At 40.0% G+C, this 17281-nt stretch overlaps 2 protein-coding genes across 2 annotated transcripts; one reads left to right on the top strand and one right to left on the bottom strand.

Moving 5' to 3' along the window:
- The first annotated feature begins 3316 nt into the window (after positions 1-3316).
- Positions 3317-5450, top strand: LOC145091316 (phosphatidylglycerophosphate phosphatase PTPMT2-like). The gene is made up of 6 exons (XM_079029011.1): positions 3317-3948; positions 4235-4357; positions 4502-4595; positions 4683-4765; positions 4847-4936; positions 5012-5450. Exons 1-6 carry the CDS (start codon positions 3715-3717, stop codon positions 5327-5329), a joined length of 942 nt encoding a protein of 313 aa, XP_078885137.1. The 5' UTR covers positions 3317-3714; the 3' UTR covers positions 5330-5450.
- Positions 5443-17059, bottom strand: LOC145091315 (uncharacterized). The gene is made up of 12 exons (XM_079029010.1): positions 16891-17059; positions 7619-7703; positions 7478-7529; positions 7360-7380; positions 7219-7272; positions 7035-7085; positions 6741-6803; positions 6575-6640; positions 6468-6506; positions 6213-6335; positions 6051-6143; positions 5443-5941 (listed from the first exon to the last, which is right to left on the bottom strand). The coding sequence occupies exons 1-12, from the start codon at positions 16988-16990 to the stop codon at positions 5660-5662; spliced, it is 1029 nt and encodes a 342-aa protein (XP_078885136.1). The 5' UTR covers positions 16991-17059; the 3' UTR covers positions 5443-5659.
- Between the last annotated feature and the right edge of the window lie 222 nt (positions 17060-17281).

The raw sequence follows: 17281 nt of genomic DNA, 5'->3' as shown, positions 1-17281 counted from the left end.
CCCGTCAGTGATTCTTAGAGTAGCTGGCGCGAGAGCTTGCGTCGACTTGGAAGCGAGCAACGAACAGTTGGCCTTCACATTACCAACCTGATCAAAATGGTAACAGATCCTCATACTCGGAACATGGGCGGACTGGCAGCAATCCCTAGCATAATGCTAATCCTTGCCACATTTGTGGCACCTACTACTATGTCGACAAGCTCCATAACGAACCTTCCGGTACTTCCCACAAGTGCGGCCGCACTGACCTCTAGACCTAGAATTGGCGGTCTTGAACCGCTTCGGCGCCGGCTGTGACTGCGTCGGGGTCTGCCTCTGCTCTCTCAACTGCAACTTAATCTCAAGCTCACGCCGCCTGGCGGCCTCCTGTAACTCCAACAAAGTATCATATCACTGAGTAGAAACAAACTGTCTAATGTTTGTCTTGAGCATGCTCAAATGATGAGTCATCTGAGCCTGCTCTAAAGCAAACTTAGGGCAAAACATCTCCCTCTCAGTAAACATTTGGGTGATCTCTGTCACCGACTCTGATCCCTGCCTCAGCTCTAAAAACTCTTGAGCCAACCTCTCCCGCTCGACCCGAGGAATGTAGCGAGTGTGAAACATATCCTTGAACTGATCCCAAGATATTGCAGCCCTCTGCTCATCGGAGTATGATCATGTAACAAGTCTCCACCAGTCCTTCGCTCCGGACCTTAGGAGGTTCAGAACGCATCTGACCTTCTGGTCACTAGGGGATAAACAAGTGAAAAAGCATCCCTCCACATCAGATATCCACCTCATGGCCACAATTGGGTCCTGAACTCCATCAAAAGTCGAGGGATTCATATTATCGAAGTCTCGATACTGAAAGTCCCGACCTGTCCCCACACCTACAACCACCACGACTGTGGAGGCTGCAGCAGCAGCAGTCTCAGCAATGGTTGCGTATCTGTCATCAAAATACTCCATCATCGCGGTCTTGATAGACCCAAACATCTCCAGAATATGACCTCGTACAATCTCAACCACCTCCTCACAGATGATCTCCCTGACGCAATCCTATGTCAATTCTGGCCTATCCTGACTGCCAACTCTCGAATCCGGTCTCAAATCGCCTCGTAACCACCATATTGAAAATATACCAGGAAGATATCAGACTTTCCATATAAATAACGGGGAACCAACTCCTAACAAAGCCCTAGGGGTTGTGACTTCCTTGCTACGCGTATCGGTCATGTGCTTTCAGTAGTATAGGCCCATACTACCTTCCACACCTACCCATATTTGTCTCAATGATCATCACAACGCCTTAACAATCTACACAAAGCATAGGCGAGCACTCAATCCTTACTCATAGAGGAAGGCTAAACATCTCACAACTGGCCGACTGACCTTACACAACTCATCCATGAAACTTCCACCAACCCTGCAGCACTTGTGTATGCTAGCCATACAAAATGCTAGACCCTATAAACATTCGAATATCTGATCCTACCCTAAGCCCTTCATCAAACAAGAACAGGAAATAAGGTCAAACCAAACATTCTCAGGCTATAAGATCTTAGTTATATACAACCGTGATGCATACACTAAGCAACTACAGTAACGATGTCAATTTCATATAAGGGAAAACCCTAGGCTATCAGGCATCATATAATCAGGAAATTCGATCACGCAATTCTTGAAGATCCCTAGCCTATCACTAGCATGTTGTTCTAACATATCACAATATCAAATTACAGTATGGTATTTTGGGGTCTACTTACTAGCTCCGGCTGATCGTACACATTGCATCCTCCTTTAGTACTTTGAAAACCATTTGAAAATCATTTTTGAAAATCTTTTCCTTAGTTTGAGACTGGATTCATGCGATTGTTCATCCAATTCACTCAAACCAAAGCTCTTATACCAACTTGTAACATCCATAAAATTCATGTAAAATTTAAACTTTTCAAACATTCCAAAACCATCCATTATTTACAATCTGTTTTCAAAATAATCCAATATCAGATTTTTCCCAGAAATCAATCATGAAAAACGAGGAGGTGCACGATCAAGCCTTCGCCTTGCCGCGATCATCTGATGTACCTGAAACAAAATCCACAACTGTAAGTCAAAAGCTTACTGGGTTCCCCCAAAATACCGATACATAACACATAGTACACATAATAACAACATGTAATGGGCCCACATCTTTACAGACTGGATTACCCCCAAGCCCACAACATGAGTCTGGCTTGCCTATCGGGCCCACATCTCATGTCTGGATTGCTCCTGAGCCAACAACAATAAGTCTGGCTTGCCCTGGGCCCACAACTTATGTTTGGCTTGCTCCCTCAGTCCTTGGACTGGCATACAAAAGATTAGCTCGTAGTACGAGTCTGGCATGCCCTGCCCGACCCTCAGCTCGTATCTGGAATGCTCATGAGTCCTCAGTATGAGTCTGGCATGCCCTCCCTGACCCTCCCCTCATATCCGACATACTCCAGGGTTTGTCGGCTACAACACGGAGTAGTACAACCTCAATCCAACCCACAAAACATGTCGACATGTAACAGATAATCGCACATACAGATAATCAAATAGTACCACAAGTAGTCCTACATATCTACCAGACTAGCATATCAAACTAGCATGCATATCTATCTCATACTCAACATATCAATAACTACTAGGATATCAATCCAATGGGTCGGCCTTGGTGCCTTCAACCCCTAAGTATAGTGAGAAAAACTCACCTCACAAGTAGTGTTGAACCGGTAATATCAATCCCAACTGACAGCTCCAACTCAACTGCCTACAATCACCAAGTGACTAACCTCATCAAAATCCTGAAATACCCAAAATACCCTCAAGGTCAAACTTGGTCAGCCATGGTCAAAGTCAACAATCCATGTTGACCTAACTCGTCGAGTGCATCTACTGACTCGTTGAGTTCCTTCAACTCTTAGAAAATCGTGAAAAGCTCGAGACAACTCACCGAGTTACCAGAGCAACTCGTCGAGTTCTTCATCATTCCAAAAAGCGGGAAAGCTCGAACCAACTCATCAAGTTGGCAGAGCAACTCGTCGAGTTTTCCGCATCTCTCTCTCTCTCTCTCTCTCATCATTATACATTCACCGAGTATAGCCATTGAATTCAGCATGCCGAGTTGGTGGGATCGAGGTTTGCTCCACTCCACTCCGCTTAGCCTAATATTTTTGGACACAAGGCTTATATATTTTTAGGAGGGGGAGGATATGACATAGTTATATAGTTTTAGGGGGTCTATGGTAATCAATTCCAAATTATTAGCTTCGTGACTCCGTTTTCTTAAAATGTGGAAAAAGTACGAGTTGATAACTTCAAATATTCGAAACCTTGAAATTAGGGCTTAAGTGCTTTTTACTAAATCGATGCTACATCTCCTCTGTCATTCTCATTTCGTCGTGTTTCAGGGTTCATCTATTCGATTGCGATATCAAGTTTTGCGTAGTGAAAATCGTTGACCGATTGTCTATTTTGAAAGGCGTAGCTGTGATTTTTGGCAAGTTAATTTGGCTTTTCCTATGATCATCTTGGCCATCTGGAGTGTTTACGTGTAGTTGTAGATCTTCAAGTTTCCGTATATATGACGTTAATGAATTGAAGGATTACGTTGTCGTATGTTTGTCGGAGTAAGTTGTTGTGAATTTGGAAGGATACAATCCTGATTTGTTGGTGTGGTCAGTAGGATACTGTTTTGAGGTGATTATGTATATCGAAGATTTAAAGGGTGTTTGCGAGTCATCAGGGGGGAGGGAGGAGGAGGAGGAGCAGGAGGAGATTTTTTCTGTAGTGGCGAGCGGAGGGGCTATTGGGCTGTCTGGTTCTAAGAGGGTTCTGGTAGGAGCGGGTGCTCGTGCGTTGTTCTACCCGACACTCGTATACAATGTTGTTAGAAACAAATTTCAGGCCGACTTTCGGTGGTGGGATCAGATTGAGGAGGTATTCTTGTTGTTTAATATGTGCTAAAACTTAGTTGGAGTGTTATTGCGCTTTTTGTTATCTCCATAATGTTAGTAAAACTAGCTAGTCGTGGATCTGTATTGTAAGTTATGTTTCAGCATCGTATAGTTCTCATAATCTTCTGATGTTGGTCTCCTTTCACTAAAATACAGACATGATATTGTCACTTTGAGGTGTGGTGTACCTTGTTGAAGTTGATACAATTTCTGGGTTTTGTATTTTTTGTGTTGTATCTTATATAGTTGCTTCTAATTGCAATATACAGTTTCTGCTGCTAGGTGCTGTTCCATTTCCTAGAGACGTGAAACGACTAAAGGACCTTGGTGTTCATGGAGTGATAACCCTGAATGAACCATATGAGACTTTGGTCCCTACGGCTTTATACAAAGTAATCATCTCTCTTTGTTCCTATAATCTATCAACTTTTCATCTTCCTTTTTAGGCTATATTTGTGATTGATGCCACACACATACAAACCTGGTCCTATACATGCATGTATGAGTTGCAATTAATTATATGTTATGTATAATAGGCCCATGGCATTGATCATCTAGTGCTTCCAACAAGGGACTACCTATTTGCTCCGTCAATTGATGATATATGTGAAGCTGTAAACTTCATCCATGGTAAATGCAGTCTTGTGTTGTTGATTGGAATGGGTAAATGTTGGTGATCAAAATGATTGGCTAATGTTTTTTATTGTTGTTGTAAAGGGAAGACGCTTGCAAAGCAGGGTACATATGTGCATTGTAAAGCTGGTCGTGGACGCAGCACAACCATTGTGATATGTTATTTGGTGAGTGGAGTGTAAATACCATTACATACATACATACATATATGTTTTGAAGGTTTATTTGTATTATTTTTATTACAACAGATTCAGCATAGGCATATGTCGCCTGCTGCTGCGTACGCGTATGTAAGGTCAATTCGGCCTAGGGTTCTGCTGGCGTCTGCTCAGCGGCAGGTAAGAGTGAGTGAGTTGCACACTTTGGTTGATGTGAAATTGTAATTTTGTAATTTGTAATAAACAACAATGCAGGCAGTGGAGGAATATTACCATCTGAAACTGAAAGTGAAGAAAAGACAACAAGGTTCAAGGGACATTTGGGGGAATAGTTTTTTGGGAAGGTCTGTTATGGATATGGTATCGAGAGGTGTATTCAGATTTGATGATGGTTCTGTAGTTGTGATAACTACAGCTGATGTTGATGGATATAATGATGATGAAGAAAAAGATGGTTTGGAGCTAAATTTGGTTTGGCGGGTTCGAGTTGTTGGTGAGGCGGCCTTGGCGAGGTTTTCAAGTCTCCTGTGCCTCACCAACTCACAAATGCTCAAAATCAACCATCTATGTTAATAAACAATTAATGTCATACAAAATTACTGCTTTGCTTTGTGTACATATTCTTGTGAAAAACATAAACGTATATATATAATATGTTTTAACAAACAAAATGAAAACCTAAGTGCTTACTTAATTTTGTATCATGTTGTAATATGAAAATTTGTCCAATTATGGAGAAAATAAAATATCTAAAAATAAATAAAAGATTCTTCACATGGTCAAAAAATGAATGTATTTGAAATGCGGGACTGAAGAGCATGTTGGGTTCTTTTTGACAAAAACCGAGAGAAGAGAAGGAACTACAGACGTTGTAGCTAAGCATATGATGGTATGAATCCTCCATCATAGTCCAAGTAAATAGCTGAAAAAACTTTTGACTGATGGTGGCCATGTATAAGTTGAATATCCTGCTAACTCCAACTCCAATTCCACTTTGATGTTTGATGACGAGTCGTCATCATCATCATCATCATCATCATCTTGTTGTTTCAAGTAAGGAATGACATGCTTTTTAATGTCGTTATCGGAAATCCCAAGATGATTTCCCGACACGTTTATGAACTTCACTCTTCCACCTTCATCCAGTGCTTTCAGACCAATCCAGTCTTCAATATAAAGTTTCGTCTGTCGGTCAAAAAAAACAACAAAAGTCAAAACCCCCTTCACTTCATTTATAAGGACAAGGACTTTATGTTATGTATTTAGTTAGTTAGGATGTGTATGGTATAGCTACCTGCTGTGGAGCCAAAACTGGACTGAACTCTCCATCTGGGAAATATCCAAACCAAGCCGTTTCTTTTGGTATCACAACTGTGTCTTGCTCAAACTACACCACAACTCATATTACACACACATACAACAAACCATCAACATACATACATACATAGTTACATACCATGATAAGCACCAGATTTTGTAAGCTCATCAATCGCTCCTTGTAAGTCGAGTTTCTCTCTTCTGGAATCTCATTGTTAAGCTTTGGAAGAAATCTGCAGTGTTGTAAGTATGCATCCATGTTCTAACAAACAACCAGACAAACAATCAACTCACAGACAGAATATATATATATATATATATATATATATATATATATATATATATATATATATATATATGTAGATTCTACTACTACTACTACTAGTGGACTTACATTTGGCAATTTCAGATAACCACTGGGGGCCAAGTGTTCCTGCCAAATTATTTATTAGCACCAAACAGATATATGTATATAGATCATACCCTAGTGCAAGTACGTACCTGGATATAATCACTATAAACCTCTGACTTGATAAGTGCATCCGCTATCATGCAGAATATGCCAGACTGCAAACACCAAACCATATTAAAACTATTTAATAATAAATCCTGGTTTATTTTTTATTATTATTATTTCAACAAAACAAAAATGGAGCAGAGCACTTACACCACAAAGCGGCACTGATGCTGTACCAGCATGAGGTCCTCCTAAAGAGATTAAGTTCTTAACCTGTATATATAAATATATTATATCACAACCAGATCACCATAAACTTATGACACATGCTTGATGCTGATTCCCCACAAAATTAACTATTATTAGATGCTAAAATGCACCAACAAACCTTTAAGGGGAAGAGATTTATTTATTTATGGCATACAAACATGCCTATAGTTTTTTATGTAATGACTAGCAAGTGTTTTCACCTTACCAGAAAAAAAAAAAAAATCTTTGACTTGCCTGAGGTCCGCCATCACAGAATTCTACAACTCCTCGGCCTATTAGATTACCCTGTATTGTAATTTGTAAGTACACAGAGGGAAATTATATTATATTTATATATATACAGAGAGAGAGAGAGAGAGAGAGAGAGAGAGAGAGAGCAGTGCACTGGATGCAGAAGGCAAACAGATAGGCAGGTCACCTGGGAGAGGCCAAGTATGTTGTAACCATTACTGAGTTGTTTCATTTTCTTGACCTGAAATGTAATGACTAATGACTAGTAAGTGGAAGCAGCCTCAAAAACTAAACTCACAAGATAAGAAACAACAGAAATCATCTCCACCTTGTCGCAAACAACTTGAGTCTGGGAAACATAAAAAAGATTTCTGTAAGTAAAAGATTATTAAAAAAAAAAAAAAAAAAGATGATACGTTAACATCATCTCAAGGAAAGAGCTGTACCTGTTCTAGTAGTGGCATAAACCAGGAATCCCATGCTCCATCTCCAATCTCACTACACCATTGGAAGAATAACATGCCACCAAAGGATCAAACCATTTTACTTTTACATTATTAACAAAAATCAAACATCAGAAGGCTTACATGCAAAATCCTTGGGACTTGGACAAGTTGCTGAGTTCCTGGGTGAACTTTGTCATTCCTTTATTTGAACACTGATCTCCAATTCCTGGATACAAACATTTTAAGATGCTACTTATCAGCTGTGAGCTGTCATAAAAAAACCAGGAAGCTGTGGGAAAGTCATATGAAGTATAGGTTCCGAGCACACACAAAATATTCAAAGACTGGGGTGGGGTGGGGCCCCTTTATAGTATAAATTTTCTACATGAATGAATCCATTTCACTGTTAGTAACTGATAGGCTATGAATAAGAATAACTCACAAAGACACGTAAACTCCAGAATTCATATGATTAATGATAGTTCTCTCACAATTATAGAGGTGAGAGTCTCTCCAAGGTTCATAAGAACAATAACAAAATCGATAAACAGCCCTACACTGCAAACAGGCTTAAATATACTCCTAAGGGAATAATCCTCAAAAATAGGGACCACTGGGACCACAACCCAGCTGGAAGAATTCCCCACGATTACAGCAGTGCCACAAAGTTAGTGCTAAGGTCATAACCACCTGAAGGAATAACGGAAACAAAAGGATAAAGCAAAAAAGAAAAAAAAAGACACTGCACCACACTCCCATGCTGCTTTATTATTTATTGACCTTTCTACCCCTCCTGCTGGAAACTAGAAGTTCCTGAGGCTTATCAGTAACTACATCCTCCCAAACTTTGACCTTGTCCTCAAGGTCAAAACTGGAAAATTGCTGTCTAATCTTTTCCCCATCTTCCCAGGTGGCTTCTGCTGTGGTTAAACCCTGCCACTTAAGGAGCACTTCTTTCTGATCTTTCCCACCAATTTTCTTCATTCTGACTCCACACATCTCTTCTGGTTGCACTATTAACTCCAAATCACTATTCAGTTGTGGTAGTATGATGTTAGTTGGGGTTGGGGTACCTGTGGCTAGCTTCAATTGAGAAATGTGAAAAACTGGGTAGATAGCGGTTGTTTCTGGTAGTTCCAACTTGTAGGCTACCTTTCCAACTCGTTGAAGCACATGATATGGTCCGTAAAACCTTGCAGCCAGCTTCTCATACTTCCGCTTAGCCAGGCTCTGCTGTCGATAAGGCTTGAGTTTTACATACACCAGATCACCCATTTCTAATTCTACATCCTTTCTTGTTTTGTTAGCTTGATCCGCCATCTTCTGTTGAGCACGAATTAGATTCATTCGCAATTCATCTAGAATTGCATCTCTGTCTTCCAGTAGACGGTCAATGGAATCAACAGGGTCTGTTGTCCTTCATAGCGAATGAGGGGTGGTGGGTCCCGTCCGTACAATGCCTTAAAAGGGGTACATTTGGTGGCTGAATGGAAAGATGTATTGTACCAATATTCCGCCCACGCAAGCCATTTGACCCATTTGTTTGGTTTCTCGGAACAGAAGCATCTTAAGTAAGTTTCCAGGCACCGGTTAACTACTTCGGACTGCCCATCCGTTTTGGGGTGGTAGGAGGTACTATGCTTGAGATGGACCCCATGAAGACAGAATAACTCTTGCCAGAAATGACTTGTAAAAACCCGATCTCTGTCACTGATAATGGAAGATGGGAGCCCATGCAACTTAACGATTTCCTTCATAAAACAGTTGGCCACCGTTGTTGCTGTAAAGGGATGCCGAAGGGGAATAAAATGAGCATACTTGCTCAAACGGTCCACAACCACCCAAATTATATCCCATCCTTCCGATTTGGGCAAACCTTCTATGAAATCCATGGTTATTTCTTCCCAAGTTAGAAGAGGAAGGGTGATCGGCTGCAACAATTCTGCTTGGGTTGGTTGTAAGATTCTTATGTTTTTGACAAACCTCACACCTTTTGACATATTCAGCAATGTTATTCCTCATTCCCACCCAGAAAATTTCAGAAACCGCTCTTTGATAAGTCTTCTTTTCCCCCGAGTGCCCTCCAACCGGTGTATCGTGGAATTGTGCTATGATGTCAGGTATCAAAGGGGAATTTGCAGGAACCACCAACCTCCCCTTGTATAGCAGATTATCACGAAAAACTGCAAAACCCTTGTGTGAATTTGCATCCAACTCTAAATCCTTCTTGACACGGTTAATAAACTCATCTCGTACAAGCTCTTCTTTGAGTTTGTCCCAAAATTCCCAGTGCCCTGCACTCATGTTGTCACACGTGATCTCAGGGTTCTTTCGAGATAAAGCATCAGCCACCCGATTACTCGCACCTAGTTTGTAATGTATATCGAAGTCGAACCCCATCAATTTCGAGACCCACTTTTGGTAATCGCTTCCCACCATTCTCTGTTCCAATATATGCTTCAAACTGGACTGATCCGTGTGAACTATGAACTTCCTCCCAAGAAGATATGGTCTCCATTTGAGAACTGCCATCACTATTGCCATCAGTTCCTTCTCATATACTGATTTGAGCCTTGCCTTTGTTCCTAAGGTGGAGCTGTAGTAAGCTATGGGACGATTTTCCTGCATTAGCACCGCTCCCAAACCAAAACCTGATGCATCCGTCTCCAACACAAAGGTCTTTTGGAAATCAGGCATGGCAAGCACCGAAACAGTCGTCATTGCCTTCTTCAAGTCTTGAAAGGCCTTCTCAGCTTCTTGGTTCCACCCGAATTTATCTTTCTTGAGTTGCTCCGTAAGTGCTGAGGCAATGTTGGCATAACCTCTTACAAACTTCCGATAATACCCCGTGAGTCCCAAAAACCCGCGAAGCTCCTTGATATTCTTAGGCTTAGGCCAATCTATCATTGCTTGGATCTTCGTCTCTTCAGCTGACACCCCGCCTGCAGATATATCATGACCCAAGTATGACAATTTCCTTTGTCCAAATTCGCATTTCTTCTGATTCACAAAAAGCTTGTGTTCTCGCAATTTTTCCAAGGTTGTCTTGAGGTGAATTAGGTGCGATCCTTCATCCCGACTGTATATGAGAATATCATCAAAAAAGACCAAAATGAACTTTCGTAAGAAGAGCCGGAAGACTTCATTCATCAGCGATTGAAAGGTAGCGGGGGCGTTGGTAAGGCCAAACGGCATTACTTTGAACTCGTAATGTCTTTCATGGGTCCGGAACGTTGTTTTGTGTACATCCTCAATTTTCACCCTAATTTGATGATAACCGGATCGCAGGTCCAATTTGCTAAAAATGGTAGCTCCATGTAGTTCGTCCAAGAGCTCATCGATCACTGATATAGGGAATTTATCGGGCACCGTGACTCTATTTAGAGCTCGATAATCCACACAAAACCGCCATGAATTATCTTTTTTTTTTAACGAGGATCACCGGACTGGAGAAGGGATTGTTACTGGGTTGGATAATATTGGCTGCCATCATCCCGGAGATCATTCTTTCTATCTCATCCTTCTGAAAGTGGGGATATCGATAAGGTCTAACACTGACAGGGGACGCACCTTCCTTTAGGATGATTTGGTGTTGTAATTCACGTTCAGGCGGAAGTCCTGTGGGCTCTTGGAAGACATCTCTGAATTCTTCTAACACCTGCGCTAGGAAGGTAGGAACCTCCTTCACATTTTTCTCCTCCACCACTATGTTGCTCATCTCAATTAACAACCCATAGGAGTTTTTGCACAGCTCTTTTGACATGGCTCTTAAAGAAATTAGCGATCTTCCGAGAGAACGGTCACCTGTGAGCTTGATTCGTTGGCCTCCCACCTCAAATTCCATGGTTTGTTCTTTCCAATTAGTTTGGGTAGTTCCAAGTGTTTCCAACCATTTCATACCCAAGATAACATCTGAGCTTCCAAGCCGTAGGGGAAGGAATTCTTCCACCACATCGATTGAGTCAAGCTGGAGCAACACTCCTCGACAAACTCCCTGGCTTGGTTCGCTATCCCCGGTTCCCATCCGTACGCCATATGGTTCCGTCTCTTGTACATGAAGCCCTAATGAAATCACCAGACCTTCTGATATGAAATTGTGGGTGGCCCCGGGGTCAATTAACGTGACCACCGGCCGGTTCATTATAACCCCCCGGATCTTCATTGTTCGTGGGGAGGTTAACCCGGCTACTGAGTTTAGCGAGACTTTCACTTCCAAGTTGACTTCTGCCGAATCAAGGGTTGTTGGGTCTGTTTTTTCGAGTTCGTCCCCTTTCTTAGTGCCCAAATCTGGCGGGGCGACGTCGTCTTCCACCAAGATGACATTCACTTGGGTCTTGCACTGATGTCCTCGAAACCATCTCTCGTCGCATCTGCAACAAACCCCACGATTTCTTTTATCTTGTATTTGAGCTTCTGTGAGTGAATGGTGTTGGCGCATATTTCCGCCGATGCGCTCAGGTATAGCGAGAGTAGTGGTTGAAGAATTACCCCCAATCCCCTTTTTGCCCGATTGAAGGTTTCGGGTTGCTAGAGCTCCGAATCCGCTAGCCAATAATGCCCGATTTCTTTCCTCTATTTGTTGGGCTAAATCAATCGCCCGGCCCAAGTCCCTGGGAGTCCACATTCTCAGTTCACTTTTGATGTGGTCCTGCAGCCCATCGATGAAATTCCCTAGCGCGGCCCGTTCTGTCACCCCCTCTAATGGCGCCGATAACTCGATAAACCGTCGGACGTATTCCTCCCCCGTCCCCGTTTGTTTAAGCGCCGCCCATTGCTCGTACAGGTCGCCACCATGAATTGGTCGGAATCTGTTCAGGAACAACTCCTTGAGCTCCTCCCAAGTGTTCAACACCTTTCGTTGATTTGACCACCGGTACCAAGCTAAGGCGTCTCCGCTGAGGCAGAGGACCGCAGCAGTGATCTTTTCCTCATCCAGTAACTGATAAATCGCAAAGTAACGTTCCGCTTGAAGAACCCAGCCATCGGGGTCAGTCCCATCAAACGCTGGCATGTCGATCTTACGGTGTCAATACTCGTATCTTCCCCCGCCTCTGTCGTTACCGTTTTGGTAAAGCGTCCCAAAAATGAGGTCTGGTCCACCAAGGCCGCCTGGACCAGAACCGCCTTGTCCTGACCCCCCTTGCCCTGAGCCACCAGATCCGGAACCCATGATTACAGAGCTGGCCAGCCCTTTGTTTTTGTTCAACGCTGTTCCAATGGAAGTATTGATGCCAGGAGTAACCATACCTGAATTAGTACCGGGAGGGTGCCCCTTTCCGGCCCCAGCAAGGATGTCAAGTCGCTCTAACACCTTCTCCATGGCCGACTTTTGCTCATCTTGCCCTTGGATCAACGAATCCATTCTCATCTTCATCTCCTGGATATCTGTTCCATGCGAATGAAGCTGGATTTGCATCACCCCTACTTGTTCCTCTACCTTCTTCACAGCAGCCGCCTCTTTTGAAGCTCCTCCCATTGAATCTCAAGGCTCTGATACCAATTGATAGGCTATGAATAAGAATAACTCACAAAGACACGTAAACTCCAGAATTCATATGATTAATGATAGTTCTCTCACAATTATAGAGGTGAGAGTCTCTCCAAGGTTCATAAGAACAATAACAAAATCGATAAATAGCCCTACACTGCAAACAGGCTTAAATATACTCCTAAGGGAATAATCCTCAAAAATAGGGACCACTGGGACCACAACCCAGCTGGAAGAATTCCCCTCGATTACAGCAGTGCAACAAAGTTAGTGCTAAGGTCATAACCACCTGAAGGAATAACGGAAACAAAAGGATAAAGCAAAAAAGAAAAAAAAGACACTGCACCACACTCCCATGCTGCTTTATTATTTATTGACCTTTCTACCCCTCCTGCTGTAAACTAGAAGTTCCTTAGGCTTATCAGTAACTACATTTATTGAAAATGGTTATATCACAAATTACCAATTCAAACTCCACTATATATAGAAATTTTGAGGAGAGCAGCCCAATTGGCATACATACGTCTCTGAACCTATTCATTTAGGTGAATCCGGAATCACTAGGTCAAACACCATTAAACTTAGAATTTTGCGTGTTTATTCTACAAGGCCCAAACCAAAATGCCAATCTGGGATAATTTGATACATTTGTATTGGCTCCAACCTTGTGGTTGTCAATTCCCTGGAACAAGCTTTTGATTGTGTTAAGCTTTCAATCAATTTCATCATCTTCTTAAATCTTACTTACCATTCTTCTTTGTTACTTTATTAATTTTATTAAAACCTAATTTCTGTTTTGCATTGCCATTGACCTGCCGCCTTCATCATGGACATTAATTCGCTCTCAACAAACTCGATTGGATCAGTAGGAAGAACACCTTCATGCTGATCACAATCATACCAACTAAATCCTTTCTTAATTCAATCTCTCCTCAAGAAACATTTAAAACCCTCATCTACTCAAGTTTCCAGTTTTATCCTTGTAAACCAGTCAAACCTCTAGAAAATACAAGTCTAAGTTCCACGTCACGTATATACTCTTGGGAAACCAGCGCCTCATATGTTGCCCACAACTGATTATGGGTAAGATAGGTTAAGTTGCTAAGAGAAATTCTATACAAAAACTCAGAAGATTAAACTTTTAAAAATTCAACGAAACTTTTGATTGGATGCCTGACTCTGACTCTGCCAGTCAAAAAGCCCCAAATTACATATTCTCTTATCGCTGAAGACTTCTTGGCTAAGTTATAAGTGTGAAGTCTGAAGTGTGAAACTATACTACTAGAAAGCATGTTTCTTACTCCTGCCAAGTACAATTCGTTTTGCTAGTTTAGGTTACTGTATATGAAATTGGTACAACAGAAAATGAAGAAAAGTGAATAATAAGAGGTATATTACCACAAAATTTCGATTTTGACACCGAGCTATTTCTTTTCGCAATTATGTCCCTATATTTACAATTTTGTTGCAATATCAACCAAATGACCGATTCTTCCTGTTTTCCTGGTAACCACTTTTCCCGAATTGCAATAAAGTCACTAAGTTTACAAAATTTTGATTTTGACACTGAGTTTCAAATTGCAAAAAGTCACTATATTGCCATAAAATTTCGATTTTGACACCGAGTTTTTTTTTCAATTATGTCATTACATTTACAATTTTGTTGCAATGTCAATGAATTGACCGATTCAGGAGATGTTATTGTAGTTTAGAAGCTCGACTTTTAAAACAAATAAACCAAGGTTAGTCCAATGGTTCAAACTCACTTACAAGTCAACGAAAAGGGAATAATCACCCTTTCAGGATATGCTATTGTGGTTTAGAAGCACAATTTGTACAACAAGTAAATGAAGACCCTACAAGGTCGATTTGTACAACAAATAAATAAATACCCCTACAAGGTCGATTTATTTGTACAACAAATTATTGAAGACCCCTATAAATGAAGATCCCTACAAACTCGCTTCTAAACCAATTGACCGGTTACCATCAATCTAGCACGATAACAAATAAATGACATGACAATAATGTAATGTGGAAGCCATGTAAGATCTTATGTGGTAGGATTGAGTTTCAAATATAGGGTTTGCATCGAACCCAATTTCACATATCCTTTTAGATCGATCCAGTTGTTCAAAGTCACTTAAAAGTTAGCATAAAGGGCGTACTCAGCCTTTTAGGTGACATTTTTTTATTATAATGTTCAATGTTTAATTCTCGTCAGAGTATTTCTTCACAAATGCATCTTAAAGTCAATCTAGTGGTTCAAACTCTTTTAAAAGTCGGTGAAAATGGCACTCACCCTTTTAGGAGATGTTATTGTGGTTTAGAAGCTCGATCTGTACATCAAATAAATGAAGACCCCTACAAGGTCGATCCAGGAGATGCTTAATGAGTTTGAACCACTAAATCGACCTTATAGGGATCTTCATTTACTTATTTTACAAATCTTGCTTTTTAACCACAATAACGTCTCCTAAAAGAGTGATTATATACCCTTTTTACTGACTTGTAAGTGAGTTTGAACCATTGGACCGACATTCATTTATTTGTTATACAAATCAAGCTTCTAAACCACAATAACATATCCTGAATCAGTCAATCCGTTGGCATTGCATCAAAATTGTAAATATAATGACATAATTGAGAAAAAAAAAAAAAAAAAAAAAACTTGGCGTCCTAATCAAAATTTTGTGGTAATATAGTGACTTTCTTACAATTAGAAACTCGGTGTCAAAATCAAAATTTTAATCAACTTAGTGACTTTATTGCAATTTGGGAAAAGTGGTTACCAGGAGAACAGAAAAAACCGGTCATTTAGTTGATATTGCAACAAAATTGTAAATATAGTAACATAATTACGAAAACAAATAACTCGGTGTCAAAATCGAAAATTTATGGTAATATACTGACTTTTTTGCAATTTGGCTATATATATATATATATATATATATATATATATATATATATAGGTTCAAATGTTTCTATTATCTATTGTGTGCATGTAGGATTGATTATGGACCAATCATTTTAGTTATTTTAAGAAAATATTTAATACATATTACATGTTGAAGATATAATAATACATGTAATATGCATTAATTATTTTCTTAAAATAACTAAAACGATTGGTCTGCAATCAATCCTATATGCACACAATAGATAGTTGGAACACAATAACCTAACCCTATATATATATATATATATATATATATATATATATATATATATATATATATATATATATATATTTATATATATATATATATATATACACACACACACACACGCACACACACTTTGATGTTAGGATATATCTGTATTCGGATCTTGTGCAATTCTTCTTTCAAATGCAAATTTGATCAGATTATGATATTGATTTAAAACCAAAAATTATTTGTATCTACCATCTTTGTTGAAGTTCATTTTTATTGAAATTTTGGAACTAAATTGAAGTTCTAATAATTGTTTTTGCAGGGTGAAGGGACAACTGGATAATAGATAAATTGAACACCCAAGGCTTTTGATGTATTTACAAAAAAACAGTGTCAATAAAATAAATAGGAGAGAAGGCCATGATGCGCAAAATCATCAAATATCAGTTTTCAGTTAGAATAGAACCCGTTGAGCCACAAAACTTAAAATGTAAAAAAGTTATCTTATATTTCATTATATAGAGGGAATTGAAGCAACGGTATATGCTGTAATACTAATTATGATGGGCAAACGCCAACTAAAGAAAACACAGATGCAAATACTAGTTCATCAGATAGCAAGTAAGACAAAGGATCAGAAACTGTACTTATTCGTTTCCAAGTGACAATCCCATTTCAGTGGAAAACGAACGAAAGTCCTACTTAAAATCAATGAATCGCAGTGCAATTAAGAAAAAAAAAGCCCTAATTAATAATTATACATGTATTACCGTGAAGTACGATGAATGGAACAGAGAAAGATGAAGTCGGGAAGCATGTTAACAGGAAGACGAGGAACATGGTGATGGTGGGTGGTGTTGATGAAGCCATGGGTTAGGTTTTTTCTTCTTTTTGAATCCAAAACCCCAGAATTGATTGCGGGAAAAACAAGTCGAGAGGTCGTACCCTTTACCAGTGTTGAGGATTCCATTTTGACAAAATTGCAAAATGGTCCATACAATTTGTAAAATTACGTGGTTTTAGTCTAAAAGTTTTAGTAATATATACTAGTGGTATAATTTTGGATATTTTATGCGGTTTTGGTCCCTATAATTGATATTTTTATGCGTTTTTAGTCCATACTCTACCTAAAAGGATTAATATAGCCTTAGATAATTCTTT

Source organism: Lactuca serriola, chromosome 3 (assembly GCF_051521515.1).
Source record: "Lactuca serriola cultivar US96UC23 chromosome 3, Lser_US96UC23_V15, whole genome shotgun sequence".
Lineage (NCBI taxonomy): Eukaryota > Viridiplantae > Streptophyta > Magnoliopsida > Asterales > Asteraceae > Lactuca > Lactuca serriola.
This window is presented reverse-complemented; position numbering and strand designations above follow the sequence as displayed.

Bases quoted from the DNA above. Each gene is read 5' to 3' on its own strand.
- LOC145091316 (XM_079029011.1), top strand. From the start codon at position 3,715: ATGTATATCGAAGATTTAAAGGGTGTTTGCGAGTCATCAGGGGGGAGG. The intron at 4,596-4,682 runs GTAAATGCAGTC...GTTGTTGTAAAG, and splicing joins AGCTGTAAACTTCATCCATG to GGAAGACGCTTGCAAAGCAG. The intron at 4,766-4,846 runs GTGAGTGGAGTG...TTATTACAACAG, and splicing joins CCATTGTGATATGTTATTTG to ATTCAGCATAGGCATATGTC.
- LOC145091315 (XM_079029010.1), bottom strand. From the start codon at position 16,990: ATGGCTTCATCAACACCACCCACCATCACCATGTTCCTCGTCTTCCTG. The intron at 7,273-7,359 runs GTGGAGATGATT...ATTACATTTCAG, and splicing joins CTCAAGTTGTTTGCGACAAG to GTCAAGAAAATGAAACAACT. The intron at 6,336-6,467 runs GTAAGTCCACTA...GTTGTTTGTTAG, and splicing joins GTTATCTGAAATTGCCAAAT to AACATGGATGCATACTTACA.